Source organism: Bombus pyrosoma, linkage group LG7, assembly GCF_014825855.1.
Source record: "Bombus pyrosoma isolate SC7728 linkage group LG7, ASM1482585v1, whole genome shotgun sequence".
In the NCBI taxonomy this organism is placed as follows: domain Eukaryota; kingdom Metazoa; phylum Arthropoda; class Insecta; order Hymenoptera; family Apidae; genus Bombus; species Bombus pyrosoma.
The window spans coordinates 7,270,140-7,286,802 of NC_057776.1; the positions used below are offsets into that span (position 1 = coordinate 7,270,140).

General features: G+C 27.3%; 4 protein-coding genes across 12 annotated transcripts; 2 read left to right on the forward strand and 2 right to left on the reverse strand.

Moving 5' to 3' along the window:
* The first annotated feature begins 95 nt into the window (after positions 1–95).
* Positions 96–4,703, forward strand: LOC122569334 (E3 ubiquitin-protein ligase RFWD3-like). 4 transcript variants are annotated; one of them, XM_043730221.1, is made up of 3 exons: positions 96–208; positions 903–1,010; positions 1,098–4,703. In XM_043730221.1, the coding sequence occupies exons 2-3, from the start codon at positions 923–925 to the stop codon at positions 2,588–2,590; spliced, it is 1,581 nt and encodes a 526-aa protein (XP_043586156.1). In that variant the 5' UTR covers positions 96–208; positions 903–922; the 3' UTR covers positions 2,591–4,703. The 4 variants fall into 4 exon arrangements, with proteins under 4 accessions (XP_043586156.1, XP_043586154.1, XP_043586153.1 ...); XM_043730219.1 differs by lacking the exon at positions 96–208 and adding an exon at positions 223–379; XM_043730218.1 differs by lacking the exon at positions 96–208 and adding an exon at positions 416–635.
* LOC122569338 (ubiquitin-conjugating enzyme E2-22 kDa) lies at positions 4,333–7,087 on the reverse strand. 2 transcript variants are annotated; one of them, XM_043730231.1, is made up of 6 exons: positions 6,703–7,087; positions 5,722–5,778; positions 5,474–5,626; positions 5,136–5,218; positions 4,886–5,049; positions 4,333–4,811 (listed from the first exon to the last, which is right to left on the reverse strand). In XM_043730231.1, the coding sequence occupies exons 2-6, from the start codon at positions 5,746–5,748 to the stop codon at positions 4,675–4,677; spliced, it is 564 nt and encodes a 187-aa protein (XP_043586166.1). In that variant the 5' UTR covers positions 5,749–5,778; positions 6,703–7,087; the 3' UTR covers positions 4,333–4,674. The 2 variants fall into 2 exon arrangements, with proteins under 2 accessions (XP_043586166.1, XP_043586164.1); XM_043730229.1 differs by lacking the exon at positions 5,722–5,778 and having other exon boundaries at positions 6,703–7,067.
* LOC122569336 (ribose-phosphate pyrophosphokinase 1) lies at positions 6,081–12,932 on the forward strand. 4 transcript variants are annotated; one of them, XM_043730223.1, is made up of 7 exons: positions 6,081–6,237; positions 7,668–7,875; positions 8,592–8,775; positions 9,673–9,744; positions 12,109–12,332; positions 12,394–12,727; positions 12,804–12,932. In XM_043730223.1, exons 1-7 carry the CDS (start codon positions 6,135–6,137, stop codon positions 12,894–12,896), a joined length of 1,218 nt encoding a protein of 405 aa, XP_043586158.1. In that variant the 5' UTR covers positions 6,081–6,134; the 3' UTR covers positions 12,897–12,932. The 4 variants fall into 4 exon arrangements, with proteins under 4 accessions (XP_043586158.1, XP_043586159.1, XP_043586160.1 ...); XM_043730224.1 differs by lacking the exon at positions 9,673–9,744 and adding an exon at positions 10,954–10,977; XM_043730226.1 differs by lacking the exon at positions 6,081–6,237 and adding an exon at positions 6,735–6,862.
* Positions 12,847–16,577, reverse strand: LOC122569337 (metallophosphoesterase domain-containing protein 1). Of its 2 annotated transcripts, none has more exons than XM_043730228.1 (6): positions 16,143–16,577; positions 15,911–16,034; positions 15,622–15,766; positions 15,275–15,551; positions 14,974–15,200; positions 12,847–14,918 (listed from the first exon to the last, which is right to left on the reverse strand). In XM_043730228.1, exons 2-6 carry the CDS (start codon positions 16,031–16,033, stop codon positions 14,791–14,793), a joined length of 900 nt encoding a protein of 299 aa, XP_043586163.1. In that variant the 5' UTR covers position 16,034; positions 16,143–16,577; the 3' UTR covers positions 12,847–14,790. The 2 variants fall into 2 exon arrangements, with proteins under 2 accessions (XP_043586163.1, XP_043586162.1); XM_043730227.1 differs by having other exon boundaries at positions 16,166–16,543.
* Positions 16,578–16,663: the final 86 nt, after the last annotated feature.

Below are 16,663 nucleotides of genomic sequence, written 5' to 3' on the forward strand. Positions count from 1 at the left end.
AAATAGTGACAAATAATACAAAATGAAAATATTAATTAAACATTAATCTTAAAAAAAGAAAAATTTCTTCAAATTAAAGATGTCGGAAAAATTACCAACACCATGGATATGAATGGAAAATACAAAGTTTTTTATTTATTGTATATTAAAGTGTTTGTAATAACTAATGTAATGAAGGAATTGAATAATGATTACTCCTGAGATAGATGTAAATAACATTTGTAAATAACATGATTTTATTGATATAAAAACAGTACATTACACGGTCTTACAAAAATTGGGATGACATTTTTCACGATTAGGTGAAAACGTTAAGGAAGCAATAATGTTAGATTAAGACATTAATTATTAGAAAAAAAAACACTTATTGCTTGACATTGTAAGTAATACGATTTTAGAATCGTTTAGTATGTTTGATTCTTATGGTAATATATTCATTCAAGAAAGGTCACGAAATGTCTGTTGTAAACAAACAAACCTATTGCCATATTTGATTTATTATGTTTCTTGCGAAAAATATATATACATTCTTATTTTTGAAAAATTCTAGTCGCTTATAGTAAAATAAGCACTTATAATACTTACCTAAAGATAGATTGCTTTTGATTTTTATAAAATGGAGGTTATGGATTACGGTAAGTATTACCAGCATGTCAAATAAACAACGCTTAACAGGATAAGTTGTATCAAGTAAAATCATGTATATGTGTGATTAAACATAAAAATAATTAAAATATTTTTATATTTTCTATGTTATAAAGAATATAAACCTTATTATTCACTTTTTATGTTATGAATTAAAGAATAAAGGAATTTATATATATATTTGTATATACAAAAGTACAATTATTATTCATTGTATTATTATTATTATTCATTCTAATTTTAATAAAATATTACAGCAGAAGGAGGAGAAGCACAAATGGAATATGTAGTAGAAGATCATTCTGAAGAATCTGATAATGATAATGCTGACGACTTAGAAATCCAAGCTCAAACAGAAGATACAAGTAAGTTCATTTTAAATTTCATGTATGTTGTATTAAATATATAAATATCACATTATCTAGAAAATAATACTGCATGTAATATTTTAGAAGACAATGATGAAAATGAAACAAAAGCAAAAAAGGCAAAAGAAACAACTTTAGATGAATCTGATGTTGATTCTGATCAGTCTTGTCCAATATGCATGGATTTATGGACTAGTTCTGGGGATCATCGTTTGTGTTGTTTACGATGTGGACATTTGTTTGGATATAGTTGCATTTTAAGATGGTTACAAACTTCTTGCACTAGTGCCAATCGTCGTTGTCCACAATGTAATAGGAGAGCTGCTGTGAAAGATATCAGAATGTTGTATGCCAAAAAGTTAACGTCTATAGATACCAGTGAATTGGATAAATTAAAAGAACAATTAAATAATGTTAGTTCTGAAAAAAATCGTATAGAAATGGAACTTTCAAAATATACTTTAAGACAAAAGTTATTTGAACAGCAAATTACTAGTATGAGGAATAGGATCTCTGAACTAGAAAGTCAGCAATCAGAAATAAATGTTCATTCTTGCCAGAAGATTTCTAAACATATGATTAAAAAGTTCCATTTAGATCGATCTATAGAGATATGTAAGGACGGCGGTTGCCGTGTATTAGACTACAACCCATGGTTTGGATTCCTAGTTGTATCTCAGAAGTCAAATAATATGTTATTTTCGGGTTATGGTATTAAAAAAATTGACTCGGATAAATTTCAACCACGTCAATTTATTCTTTTACATAATCAAGTTATAAGAGATATTACATTTAATACAACTCAACAGTCATTGCTGCTTAGTGTTGGTTTTGATAAATGTGCAAAATTAATGGATATTCAAAATCACATTATTTTGCATACTTATCAAACAGGATCTCCATTGTGGAGCTGCTGCTGGTCAGGCAATAATTCAAATGTATTTTTTGCGGGTGCACAAAATGGATCTATAACACAATTTGATATTAGACAAACTTCTGGTGCTGTTGAAACTTTAGACAATGCAGGCGACAGATCACCAGTAGTTTCTCTAGCAACAGTACCTTCTAATCCGGGTAGCGGTATTAGTCGGGGTGGATTCATAGCATGCCATTTGAGTACATGCTATGCTTATGAGCAGAAAGACTCAAAATATTTACCTAAACAAATATTCCTTGAAGGTCCGTTTATATCTGTGTGTTATGATCAAAAGAATAATCATACTTTAATATCTTCCCGACCAAATGCTAGACAGCCTCATGCACGACACATAGTATGTACTATTGAAAAAGACAGTGAGGAATCAACAATTTGTAATGTAGTACATACGTTCCATGCTGGTAATTCTCAACAGTTATTGTCTCGACCATGTTACTTAAATATTGAAAATGATACATTAGTTGCTGCATACCAAGAATCTAGTACCAGTATATCATTATGGAGTGTATCTACTGGAAAACAAGTAAATAGTCTTCCTGTTTCTGATCCTGTAGTGGATATATGTGCAGTTGACGTTAGTAATAATTTATATTTGGCAACACTCTCTTCAAAAAAAGTTAGAATTTATAATCATGGATAACTATCATTACTATGGAAGTAAATAAAAATATCTCATATTTTTTTCATACACATCATACATTTATAATGTAATAGATACATGATATAACTAATAATATTGTATTTGTTTTTACATTAATTTTAAACAACATTATTTTATATAAAATTATGTGTTGTCAAAAAAAAATTAATGATACAAAATCTAAACTCGTAAATATGAAGCATAAATTTTCTTATTAACGACAATGCAAAAATTTCCATATACACAACTTGAATTACCAAAAAATACTAAAAGAAAATTTTTATGTTACCATTTCCCATTTAAAGATACACATGTTTACTGCTGTGCATATATACAATGAATATTTGTTATATAAATATTTTTCTACCAATCTAAAAACTGTTTCAGTAGTTGTCCTGCATACTATTTCAAAACAGGATAATAATATTAGAGATAATTATATATTTATATACTATTAGATAATATAATTAATAATAATATAAAAATTTATTGAACTCAATAGATAATCAAGATATTAAAATAAGGAAATTTTTGTACAAGTATCCCTATTGTTTTTATTGAAAAATGTTATTTATTGATATTTTTGAAGTATTAAATTACATTTAAAATCTATATAGCTGCTGTAACCAATCATTTTCATAAAATACCTCATGTGTAATCAATTTTTTATATCTGTGATTATAAATCAAACAAACCAAATAGTATTATAATCTATTAGTACACCTCTAACACAGCCTCCGCATAAATTACTAGAAAATGTGAAAGAAAATTTAAAATTCTTATTTTAGCACTGCCAGGAATACAATATTGTTTAAATATATTAAGAAAAATCTATGTAACTTGTAGAGGATAACACATATAATGCTATACAAATAGTTCTTTTGAACAAGTTTCAAATATATTCTACATAGGCTGCTATCTTATTAGAGATTTAAGAATAATTAATGTCTTAAATTATTTAATCTGCAATTCTTCACAAACAATATAACTATAAATTTCATTAAATATTTTTAATCTAAAATGGTTTTTGAAATTTCATAAGCTGGAAGTGTCAATGTTATATGGAAGTACCAATGTCATAATTTCTGATAGCTTTTTATTATTAACTTTCACCTTATGTTTATTTAAAAATCAAATTTGCTTTGTACCATTATTCTTAATGATGTAATAAATGCAATCCTTAATGTGGAATGTACATCTCCAGCTTCGAGTACAGAAAACTATGCATACGTAAAAAAATATTTATAAACGATAGTAATAGTAAATTATGAATCACTGAAACATAACCCTTCACCAAAAATGTACAGAATTTAAATATCAACAGTATAGCATTTATGTTTATCATTTTTTTGTACAAATCCCTTTTAACACTAATAGGTTGGTGTGTATTTCAATAATGTACAATCAGATCTAAATAGATAAACCTCTTTGTGGCTTAAAGAAATCTACAAAAAATCTAATGATAAAAGTATAAACTAATCGTGGTTTTCATTTTAATGTAATAAAGCATACAGAGTAGACATTGATTTATAAAAACAAAACGAAAAGTTTACTAAGTACTATTTCATGCAAACATTTTTTCATTGAAAAGCAAAAAATATATCGCCAAATACAATGACATAAAGAGAAAGGAACGCCCAATAATAAATTTAGAAATATACAGTGATTTGTACAAAGAGATTTAATAAATGTTTAACATATAAAACTAAGTTTTTGTTAAACAGAAAAAAATGATAAATGCATTATGGCTTAAATAACATTTTTAAACTTTTAATAAACGTAAGATGAAAAATGACATACTTTCCATACAGTTTTTTTTAAGTGTGCTATTAAGTTGGACTTAATAGATTTTATTAATTACTGTTTCTTCATGCCTATTTTACACGTTAAATAAATGAGTATTGTTTAAGGTTATTGAAATGAATTTCCTGTGAATTTTTTTGCCATTGAAATATTGTCGTTACAGGTGCTGAATTTGATTATGAAACTGCTATGGTATCAGTAATTGGGCATGGTGTTACAGAAGTTTTGTAATGACAAAATGAGCAGTGCTTTTATATGACAGATTAACTATACAGTTATCACTAACTGAAGAGCTGCTCAGTGGCACGTTCCAAATCCCAATTGTATGAAGATAAAGCAACTCTTGCATTATGTTCCTCAATACCCATATCTGTTAGTCGCCTTATTTTATCATCTAAATCAGGCATCTTTGCTGGTCCTATAAATAATTTTAGTGTTTACAGAAAAATTGCAATTACATGTTACAATTAATTCTCTACAATATGCACTTACCTCCTGCATATACATATGTCCAATGTTTGGCAGTTTGACGAAACATTTCTGGATGCTCTTTATATTGCCTAGCCACTACTGCGTCTTGTGGATCATCTGGTTCTGCTGCAGATAGTAAAGCTTGTAATGATAGCAGTACCGTACGTAAAGTCATAGCAGCAGCCCTAAAAATCAGTATAAGAAATATAAAAATATATTTCAAGCAACATAAAAATCATTATTTTTTATCTTATTTAACAGAATTACATACCACTGGTCTTTCAATATATCTAAACATATAGCACCTGTTACAGAAGATATATTAGGGTGCCATATTTTTGTTATGAATCGTACCTATAAAAAAATTATATGCTTACTGAAATATAATAACTAAATTCCAAGAAATATATATAAATCAATTTTTTTACTTATGATTGTAAAATATTTGTATAAAAGAAACTTTAAATATAAAATTGAAATATATGATAAAATAAAGAACTCAGAAAATGCTTTGTCATGTTTTAGGTTATATTAGCTTGTCTTAACATTAAATAATACAAAATTATTACTTTAACATATATTAATCATATTGACTTACAAAGTGCTTACTTTAGGAGGATTGAAGGGATATGTCTCGGGAACTTTAATCTCGAGCACAAAATTACCTCCCTCATATGGTGTATCTGGCGGACCCGCTATCTCACCTTTTAGTTCAGTAAAACTATCATTTACCAATTCAACTTTGATTGCACATTTTGCAACCTATAACAAAATTTAGACAGATTACTAAAAAGCACTGATATTTTCATTATCAGTTTATATTACCATTAAACCTTTTCTACAAGATACATACTTACATGAGTGAATATGGCTACAATTTGCATGAAACAAAATTAATCTTACATTTTTTAGATCTATAAACAAATGAATAATAAAAACACAAAAGTCAATAACATGAAAGCATAATTGTGGGTTATTATACTGCAATTGTCTAATGTATATTAATACTTAATCAGTTATGTAACTTTTTATACAAATTACAAAACATATTAGTTTTTATCAAATAACAATATTCTACAGAAGATGGTATTGCAGTGACACATACAAAATAATTCTTCCAAACTGTGTGCAAGATATAACCAAATGACCTATTGACATTATCATCTGATACTGAATTGATGTAATATTTTATAGTGATAATTTACCATATTGTTACAACATAAAGATTGAGACATTCTGGTGTAATCTGCCTCTTTATAAACATGTGGAAATGATAAATGAAAACAAATATTCTTCGACACATAGAATGGATCTCTCAGAACAACACAAGCGCAAACGAATATGTCAGTGCTCACAGAAATTTAAGGGAAATGGTACGTATTTAAACAAAAGATTTCATAGATGAAAGCATGTGTCAATCATTAATCTTATATTTAAACACAAAAATATACATTATTTTGCATAATTGGAGTTACACATTAGTTCATTAAAATATCTAAAAAGTATAGAAAATTTATTCATAATTTTTTTTTTCTCAAGCAAAAATATATGATAGAAATATTTTTTAATGCAACAAAACAGAAATGTTTTATTGGTAAATTTCGATGAGTTTAAATGCTGATGACAGTTAAGAATACCATACAACAGGTGCCTACGCTTTGTTCGCGGTGATTTTATCAACCAATGAATTGCGGCACATTTTTGTCACGCCACACATGAAATTTCTTTGGGATAGTATAACATAACTGTACGATGTTGTTTAGCAATTCTAATAATTATATCCGGAGTAAAAAACAAACAATACTTTTTAAAATTATGGAAAGCTATTATTCACTCACCTCCTCGCTTCTTATAACCTCTTTAAATTCGCGTTGGATTCTCAATGCCGCGATGTTCGCCATAGCTTCCGAATCGGTGAGACAGTCAGTACACTGTCATCGTCATTCGAATAGATTAACGAAGTTCGCTGAATGCGTCAACGTGCACAGAACCTTTAAGGTATTAGTATTTGGGTTTACTCTCTCTCTCTACTTAGAAAAACGAACGTTCTAACTCGTGTTCTATACTAAAATCTCCGCTCACGGATACATCCAATTTATCATTTAATCACTGCCGGCGCCACATTGATGAGAAAAGTTGACTGTCACTCGCTCGTGTTCACCCTTTTGAATTTTGTCTACGTTCACGTCGTTGCTCGTTATGGCGCCAATTTATAAATTATGGAAAAATTTAAATTTTAATAATAATTCAATTATTTATGACTTATTTTTATCTTCTATAAAAACATAAAAAGGTGTCTCACATGTTTTCATATTTACACCAAAAGAAATATGCAGTAAAGAAATAACAATTTTAATTATCGAGATTATAAATTAGCATATGAGATAAATTGAAATTTGCCAACGAACTAAACTAATTCTTCATTTACTTCGAATTACACATGATATAAAACTAAGCAAAAAATATAGTTGAAATCTTTAAATTATTTGTAAAATGTATAATTTTAAGTATTATTACATTATGAAATTAGTTATTATTATGTCCCTTATGGGTATGGTTAGATTACTGCAATAATAACATACGTCACGAATAACATTTATAAAAATGTCATAATTTTCATCAAGCAGTAACATAATCTTGTTGATATTCCTCAGTCTATTATTTTTTTAACGGAAAAAGACGATAAGAAATGCATTTGCGCGGTTATCTCCAGCACTCGATGGGCGGAGTATAATATTAAACATCACATCCGGTTTTACAAGCGTTCTCTGATTGGATAGTCTCTTTGTGGTTTCTGTTTTAGTGATGCCTGTGTCCCAGCCAGTGCGTGCTAAGAGTTTGTTACGCGCAAACTTAGAAAATTCTCGCGGGCGACTTTTACAGAGCAGAATGCCAAACATCAAAGTCTTCAGTGGCACATCGCATCCAGATTTGGCTCAACGTATCGTTGACAGACTCGGTATTGACATTGGAAAAGTTGTCACGAAGAAATTTAGTAACCTCGAAACATGGTAATGATTGCATTCACCGCTATAACCACGTTATTGTCATTGGATTAAACTCAAGTTCCGACCACGTGTCATTTAAAATCTTATTGAAATTCCTCCTTTCCGGTATATCGTTCCATAAGGCGCAGAATATTTTTATCACTCTTGTATTGCCATTTCCATATATGTACTCGTTAATTCATCAACCCTACCAGAGTACAAACAACCCTGTCGCGCAAGGCCGGTTTTCTAGTATACTACCAAGCCGCGATGTTTAACTTGAAGGTCAACTAGTACAATTATTAATACGCATTCTAATGATTTTTGACATTAATGTATACTTTTACAAATACTAGTATATAATTCTATAGAGTATTTTAACTTGCGTATAAACATATGATAAATACATTTTTTTGCTATGTTAGTACTTATACATATTCGGTTTTTACCATAAAGTATACAATTTTTTAATTGGAATAATTTTAAGAATGAAAGAAATCAAGTATGTAGTCTAAAATAAGTAAACTATATAGATTTTACTTTTATGCTTGCATATGTTAGAGAACAATTGTAACTCTGATTTGTTGGTATATTAAGAATAAAAGGTAAACAACAATATCTCTAAATTTGTATGTAAGTCTGCTAATATATAGCACAAATTTATATTTATATGTGTTTATATATAATATGTTTCACTAATATGATATTAATTATATTTGTTTCGTTCATGCTTTTATTAGCGTGGAAATAGGAGAATCTGTTCGTGGAGAAGATGTATACATTGTGCAAAGTGGAAGTGGAGAAGTAAATGACAACTTGATGGAATTATTGATTATGATCAATGCATGTAAAATCGCTTCTGCATCTCGAGTAACTGCTGTAATTCCTTGTTTCCCGTATGCAAGACAAGATAAGAAGGATAAGGTAGGACACATTGATAAGATAATGTGTTTTATTTTTTTACCTATTATAGTATTATGCATAGAAATTTAGTAAAATACAAAGAACTGATAATATTTTGAAATAATCAATAAAGTTTAATTCATTTAAATTACTTATATTGCCTTATAATTTTATTACTATTATGTGGTATATCTTATAAGATAAATGTATGTACTGTTTATATTTTACAAACATATTTGTGGAAATCTTATACCAAAACATTTTGTTTGTTTAGATTACATATGATGTATAATGTATGATGGTAAATTTAATTTACACTGTATTGTGATACTTGTTTGTCTTGTCATTATTGACTATCCAACCGTAGACTTATCTATAAGTACCTATTTGCATATTAATGCATATTTATATGTAAGGAAATTAGTAAAATCAATTAATAATTACCTTAAATGAAACATATAAAAAAGGTGTAAATATAAAACACTTATATAACAAAATAACTTATAACTAGTGAATCTAGTATTCTAGGTACATAATAGTCATCTTGTTGATTTATGTTATCAATTAATATGATTACATTGCTTTGCACATGCAAATAAAGTGGATGTAGGGAGAAGAATGCTATGCTTATAATTTTTATAAAATAATATAATAGTTACATTCCTAATTTAGCCATGTATATATATTTTTATTCAAATAATTATTTATTATGTGCTTATTTCTCTTAAACACTTCTGACATATTAATAACATTATATACATATTTCAAATAATTTATATAATAAGTTGTGGTTTTAATCAAAATTGTCTATTTTATATCTTCTGTAATTATGAATACTGAAAAGTTTGACCCCCATAATAAGGAAAATATGGCTTGCTAAAGAAAAAGTTAATTTTTTTTTATATGATATCTTCACAGGGTGGTGATGGACGTGACAACAGAAATTCTAAGAAACAAATTATCATGAAGTCAAACGAGTGGAAATTCAGGGTAACTTGTAGCGGTCTTTTTTTGCTCTATTCACTTTTAATAGCTTTGCAACAGGCCAGTGGAGTAATATCACTTTTGGAACGCAAAACATGAGTTTTCATCATCATACAAAATATACATATTTATAATATTTTGGCTTACATCATTGAATCATACCAAATAGTAGTCTTGTTTAGCAGGATTACATTATTTACTATATTATATTTATTTCTGCAAAATCATAACTAATATAAATTAATACTGATATTTAATTTTGACATATTCTACAAGGGAATGATTTAAAGTTTTAGATATATTGTCTAAACACTTTAAATATTTTATTTAGATATTCATTGCATGTAAATATACATGCAATATTTCATATTTAAAGAAACAATGCACTGGAACTATATGTATGTTCACTGTTTAGCAAATTTCTTTCCATATATAAATATATAACATAGTATGCATGCAACAAATCAAGGGTTATATATAATGTTAAAAAGTATTAATCATTCATCTTATACATTTTATGGGGTTGCTTGAAGATATGAAATACTAGGGAATAATGATATATGCATTGTTTAATGCAAATACTTAAGTCTCATATTCTTCTTGCATGAATTAATTTCTCAGAAGTACAAGTATTTTAATATATATATATTATATTAAATATATTTGTAACATTACATTTTACAAAGTGGCACATATTAATGAAACAAAATTTCATATAATTTTGCAATAAGTAATTAACAAAGCTGTAAACAACAAATATATTGTAAATGAAGCTGCGTGTTTAGTAATTATCAGAAGGTTATCAGAAGTTAGATAACCCACATGAATATTGCAAAATTAATATCACAATTCATCGAGGGGGGCCTCCTGCGCATTCATACTATAATATTTACCATCATTGTCTACTGAATGCAATTTATTTTAATAAATATTTTAAATTTAAATATTTTAATAAATTTACTGTTATCCTTTTTAAGATGTTAATAACAAGTCACCACAACATTTTAAAAAGAAATAAGCACAATGGAAGCATATTGGTTTAATGAAGATTTAATTAAAATAACACAATTATTATTGTTATCAAAATGTAGTCTTTGATAAGTAATCTCCAAATACAATAGATTGTAATGAGGAAGAAATATTATTATTAAAATAATTCTTGTCAAAAATTCATTTTACTTTTACATAAATTTCTGAATAGTTGGGTATTTTCAGGATTTTGTGCCCGACCTCTCTACAGTGAGTATAAGAACAACAAGATTGTAACGTTTGTCGAGTGTAATGTTTGTAATTATAACTCGATGAACAATTTGAGTTGTTATATCATTCTTAGTTTTTTACAAAATTTTCTTTGTAGGACTAACAAAACTTATATTTATTGCTATATAGCACAATGGTATCCCCATGAATGAATGAATGAATGAACTATTTGGTCATAGCATATTGATACCTGTATGAGAGGGCAAAATATTAATATAATAGCATTCTACATACATTTTTAATAATCTACATACACATAATGGGATACACACTTGTATGTTATATGGGTACTAATTATTATGTTGCTAAATATGTTGTTGTCCAAGTATACTACTAATCATGAAATGCCTATCTTCTTAATGAAATAGTGCTTTGACAAGATAAAATTGTGATTGTGTTATTTAGGCAATAGAATGTTATGCCAATAAAATGATTTGCAAACAGATATTATTTTTTAAATATTAACATCAATTAGCTTCTTTGAAACATATTTATTACAGATAAGTTTATTAAGATAATTTTATCATTATTACCTTTTTGAACACAATGCATTTGTGTTTGTTTAAAGAATTTCACTGTTTCTTATTATAATATCAATGGTACATCAATATATTAATTATATATTTTGGTCACAACTGCGGAGTTCTATAACTTTATTTTATTTTCCCAAATGTCCTTAAATGTTTTCATAAAAAATTAAGGTATCAGAATGCACTGTGTTCTGTATTGTAATTTATAAGTTTGAATTTTGCTTTACTTACATTTTCCTGTTGAATCTAACTGGGATGCATTTGCAACATATTGTTTTCGTTTTTATCTGTATGTACACACATACAATATATTTTTAACGAATATCTCAATACATAGCCATTGTATTCATATTTTGTCCCCTCCAAAGAAAGAATCTTCTATTGTATAACATATCTTTTATAAAAATATATTTTGAATTATATACTCCTTCATTTATTGACCTTATAAAATGCTTTCTAAAAGGTCTCGAAAATTTTAATGGCAATATTTTCAAATTGCAGGATATTTCCAGTTGCAAATGGACTTCAGAGATTCATGCAATTTCATAAGATAAAATTAGATTTTATCTTCTTTTTTCAGAGTCGTGCGCCTATTTCAGCAAAATTAGTAGCAAATATGTTGTCAGTAGCAGGAGCTGATCACATTATTACAATGGATTTGCATGCTAGTCAAATACAAGGATTTTTTGACATTCCAGTTGACAACTTATTTGCTGAACCAGCTGTTTTGAAATGGATTAAAGAAAACATTATAGAATGGCGAAACAGCATCATTGTTTCTCCAGATGCTGGTGGTGCTAAAAGGTAAAATTTAAAATTAGCATTAATCTAAAGCAAATATGTTATAGGAAGATTATCTCAACAGGGTAACATCTATTGCTGATCGATTAAATGTTGAATTTGCTCTTATACATAAAGAAAGGAAAAAGGCGAATGAAGTTGCTAGTATGGTATTAGTTGGAGATGTAAAAGACAGAGTTGCTATTCTAGTAGACGACATGGCCGACACTTGTGGCACTATTTGTCATGCAGCAGAAAAGCTTTTAGAAGCTGGAGCAACAAAAGTATATGCCATTTTAACACATGGAATTTTCAGTGGCCCAGCAATTAGTAGAATTAACAATGCATGTTTTGAAGCTGTGGTAGTAACAAATACAATTCCTCAAGATGGTCATATGCAGGATTGCCCAAAGATACAGGTAGATGAATAATTATGATATATATTTAACATATTTATATATTTGTATATTTGATTCTTGTATTGGTATATTTTAGTGTATCGATGTATCAATGATGTTCGCTGAGGCTGTAAGGCGGACTCATAACGGTGAATCTGTATCGTACCTGTTTTCAAATGTACCGTATTAGATAAAAATCTTCCTGATAATATACTCTTTCAAACTATGTAAGAAGAATGTAATCTTTTTACATCCGTTTACTGTTATTCTTAGTTTAGTTTAAACTAATTTGCCTATAAAAGCAACTTGGGATAAGCACCAATATCCCGTTTTTAATTTGGTAACTATACATATTTTTTTTCGATAGACATGTGTAAACATTAAATAACTAAAACGTACTATATTGTCCATTTCGAAAAAAAAAAATATAAGTTAATAAGTAATATATACAAAAAGAAGTTACAGAGTAAAATTGCTTAAAAATAATTAAATTTTCGCTAGATTGTCACTTAATATGCAGAATACATCATTTTTCCATTTAGGACATATAGCTATTATATTGTTTAACTTAAATTGTATAATTTGTTATTGCATTAAGAAATGACGTAATGATCCTGACAGTTGTGTAAAACTGTATGAGGACAAAGAGTATCGTAACGAGTGCAAGTAGCCATTTATACGATATACATATAAATAAATAATTAAATATATAAATATATATATATATATATATATATAATTAATTACGCCGTAGAGGCATATCTCATTTTTTACAGACATGTAAAAATTTGCAATATGTATGTACAATTTATCAACTGATAAGCACGTCAGAATAATTATCTTTTACAGCTTTAGTACGATGTATTATAATATTCTAATACACTGTGTACTATGTTGTATACAATAGAAAAATGATGTCAAAAAGACATTGTATTTTTTTCAAGTATCTTTTACTACTACAGTCTTTAAAAATTAATGAACAAGTCACTATTTATATGAGCATATTTCTATTACCGGAAAAAATGATTGCCTCATTTAATAGAGGAAAGTGATTTTATAATTAGCTTTGTATCAATATGATACAAAGATATAGATCAATATAAATACAGCAATGTTTACATGCAAATTTTTCTTAATTCAGTAAAAGATGCTACCTGTTGATGAATTGAATATTATAATAAATATCTTTCAAAAATGCAATTTTAATTTTTTATTACTATAATAGAAAAATTATGTACATGATCATTTTACTATTAATTTACTATTAATATTTTGAATATATTGATTAAATATTTAGAAACATTTTATTTTTCAAAAGTTATATTATGTATAAAATCTAACTGGTTCACTAATTAAATATCAAGTTGATTTGTTTAATTTTCGTTATTAATTATAACATATTGACCTACGGTATATAAGTTGCATTATAATACTCGGATATTATTATACACTATTGAACGGAATACAACTAATAAATATTGTTCGTTATATTGTAATTGAAATTGTAACAGTCGATTGTAAAGAAGTTATTCATGATATATTTCTTAACTACAATACCAAATATTTTGTTGATATGACTAAGATTTTATATACACTTCAATATGATAGAAATATCTGATTTAATGTGTAACTTAATTTATAGTATTATGTGCAACAATTTATGATGATGAGATTATGTAATTTCTATATTCAAAATACATAATACGCAAGGCTTTTATAATTTGTTTAGACATACATTTGTGACATAATTTCTTAAAATAATATAAATTAAAACTTTATCTAAGTACAAAACTGTTCTATTTACATGTTATTGTGTGTAAATAAAGATATCATTATTATAAAATTTTTATATTTGTAAAAAATGTATGCTAAATATTACTTTCAACAATTTTTTAATATGTTCAAGTGAATGATACTATTTTAAAATCATAATTTTTTTTACATCTGCCTTGTAATTTTCATTTTCTTAGATAAGATTGTAATACAAAAAATTTATAGAAATATACGAATAAATAAATTAAAATTTGTATACGTTTGTACATAAGAAACGTGACGAAATTTATCGTTATACTTTTTAATTTTGTTTATGATTTACAATGTTCAGGTGGTAATGTTATATCAAAGACTACTGGTGGATTACTTGGTAAATAATTTAAATCACACGTTGATGCATTTACATATATGATTTTCCCATCAGATGAGATGCCATACCCTAAAAATTATAAGCATGTAATTCATTTGGAATAAAAAAAACTTTTATTTTGTACCTTCGTGTATATGACCAAAAACATGATACTTTGGTTTAACTCTATTTTGAACTGTAGAAAGTAACTCAACACATCCAGCTCTTACGCCACTACAACATAAATCCCCATGACCTACAGGAGGTGTGTGTGTTACAAGAATATCTGTGTCTGATGGTATCATTTCCCACTTTGAAAGGCATGCTTCTCCACGAGGTACATTAAATGCCCACTTATAAAATTCTGGTTGCCTAAAGTATAGAAAAAATGTATTAGGAAACTATGATATATAAAATGTCTCTATAATACAGAAATAAATACTTACCATGGGGTACCATATATTTTTATTCCATGTATTACAGTTTCTGAATCTTCTAAATAAGTGCAATTCGTCAAATATTCTTTAACGTTCGCAGTCTGTATTGCTTCTGCAAGAGTATCCTTAGACATTCCTAATGTAGGTATATTGTCAAGAATACTGGTCCCTGTATGTTTTTGACGATTTCCACTGGTTTGTAAAGAAAAGGGATGAGTAAATGTGGGATCAAAGCTAAGTTCATGATTACCAGCTATAACAATTTTATTTTTGTGTGGCAAATTACCTACAACAAAATGATTATTATCAACTAATACTATCAAACTAAAAAAATGAGCTTTTTTGTTTAACATTACCAATCCAATTATTAAATTCTATGACTTCTTGTAAACTACCACATTTTGTAAAATCTCCAGCATGTATAAACACATCTCCCATGGGTATATCGAATTTTATGAATGGTGTTAATGAATGAGTATCACTCATACAAACAACACGGAGCTAAAATATAATGAAATACCACAATAAATTGTTTTTTTACCCTCAGTATTATAATACCATACGAGTTTTGTATATTGGCTATTATAGGTTAGATTCAACGGATGGTTGTAATAAAAATGATGACAAGTAATTTGAACTTTTTACTTTATCATTTGCTGCTTCAGTTGTTGGAAGTTTGGTATTTATTTTAATCACTTTTTGCTGCTGTGACAGTTCACGCCAAGCTGCTGTAGGATTGTTTGTTAATGGATGAATATCTATCTTCATGCTGGAGAGATTGCAATAGTCGCTTGTCAATTTCAGTTATTATTATAGCAAAAAAATGAAATTAACATACATAATACACTAATTAACACACAGCTACTTTTCTACATACATTAGCTTAAGTTCATGTTGTACCTTTCACATAAAAATATTAATTACTTGGTCGACAAAGACGATTCAACATCGACTGGTAGATTTATTTCCCTTCCTTATGAGAATTTAAACGATTATAATTTGTTATTTTGTTCATAAATAATGTTATATTTTTTACAATTTATTATTCGTAAATTGATTAAATAAACACTTATTAAATTATTAAGTAATTTAAATCCAGTTGAACGTAATTCTTAAATCTTCCGAAAATATTTAAATGTCGAAGAAGTGACCAAAATTTTCGCGCCTTCTCATGTATATAAAATTAGTATTTAAATAGTTTTATCAATATTAAGATTTCATGTTACAAAATAAGTCTCATGTATAAAAATAAAATTATAAGTGCGAAACATATTTAATCTACAAATATATGTTTACCAAAAGAAAAAGGTTATAACAAATATTAAAATAACCAATCAGTTATTTACTTCCAAAGCTTTATACTAGATTTACAATATATATATATATATACTTTAGCTT

Bases quoted from the DNA above. Each gene is read 5' to 3' on its own strand.
- LOC122569337 (XM_043730228.1), bottom strand. From the start codon at position 16,033: ATGAAGATAGATATTCATCCATTAACAAACAATCCTACAGCAGCTTGG. The intron at 15,201-15,274 runs GTAAGTATTTAT...TCTATACTTTAG, and splicing joins AAAATATATGGTACCCCATG to GCAACCAGAATTTTATAAGT. The intron at 14,919-14,973 runs GTACAAAATAAA...TATAATTTTTAG, and splicing joins TTTTGGTCATATACACGAAG to GGTATGGCATCTCATCTGAT.
- LOC122569334 (XM_043730218.1), top strand. The intron at 1,011-1,097 runs GTAAGTTCATTT...GTAATATTTTAG, and splicing joins AGCTCAAACAGAAGATACAA to AAGACAATGATGAAAATGAA.
- LOC122569338 (XM_043730229.1), bottom strand. From the start codon at position 6,765: ATGGCGAACATCGCGGCATTGAGAATCCAACGCGAATTTAAAGAGGTT. The intron at 5,050-5,135 runs GTATGTAATTCT...ACTGATTTTTAG, and splicing joins GATATATTGAAAGACCAGTG to GGCTGCTGCTATGACTTTAC. The intron at 4,812-4,885 runs GTAAGTGCATAT...AATTATTTATAG, and splicing joins GACATATGTATATGCAGGAG to GACCAGCAAAGATGCCTGAT.
- LOC122569336 (XM_043730223.1), top strand. From the start codon at position 6,135: ATGATAAATGAAAACAAATATTCTTCGACACATAGAATGGATCTCTCA. The intron at 6,238-7,667 runs GTACGTATTTAA...TTTCTGTTTTAG, and splicing joins ACAGAAATTTAAGGGAAATG to TGATGCCTGTGTCCCAGCCA. The intron at 7,876-8,591 runs GTAATGATTGCA...TGCTTTTATTAG, and splicing joins TTTAGTAACCTCGAAACATG to CGTGGAAATAGGAGAATCTG.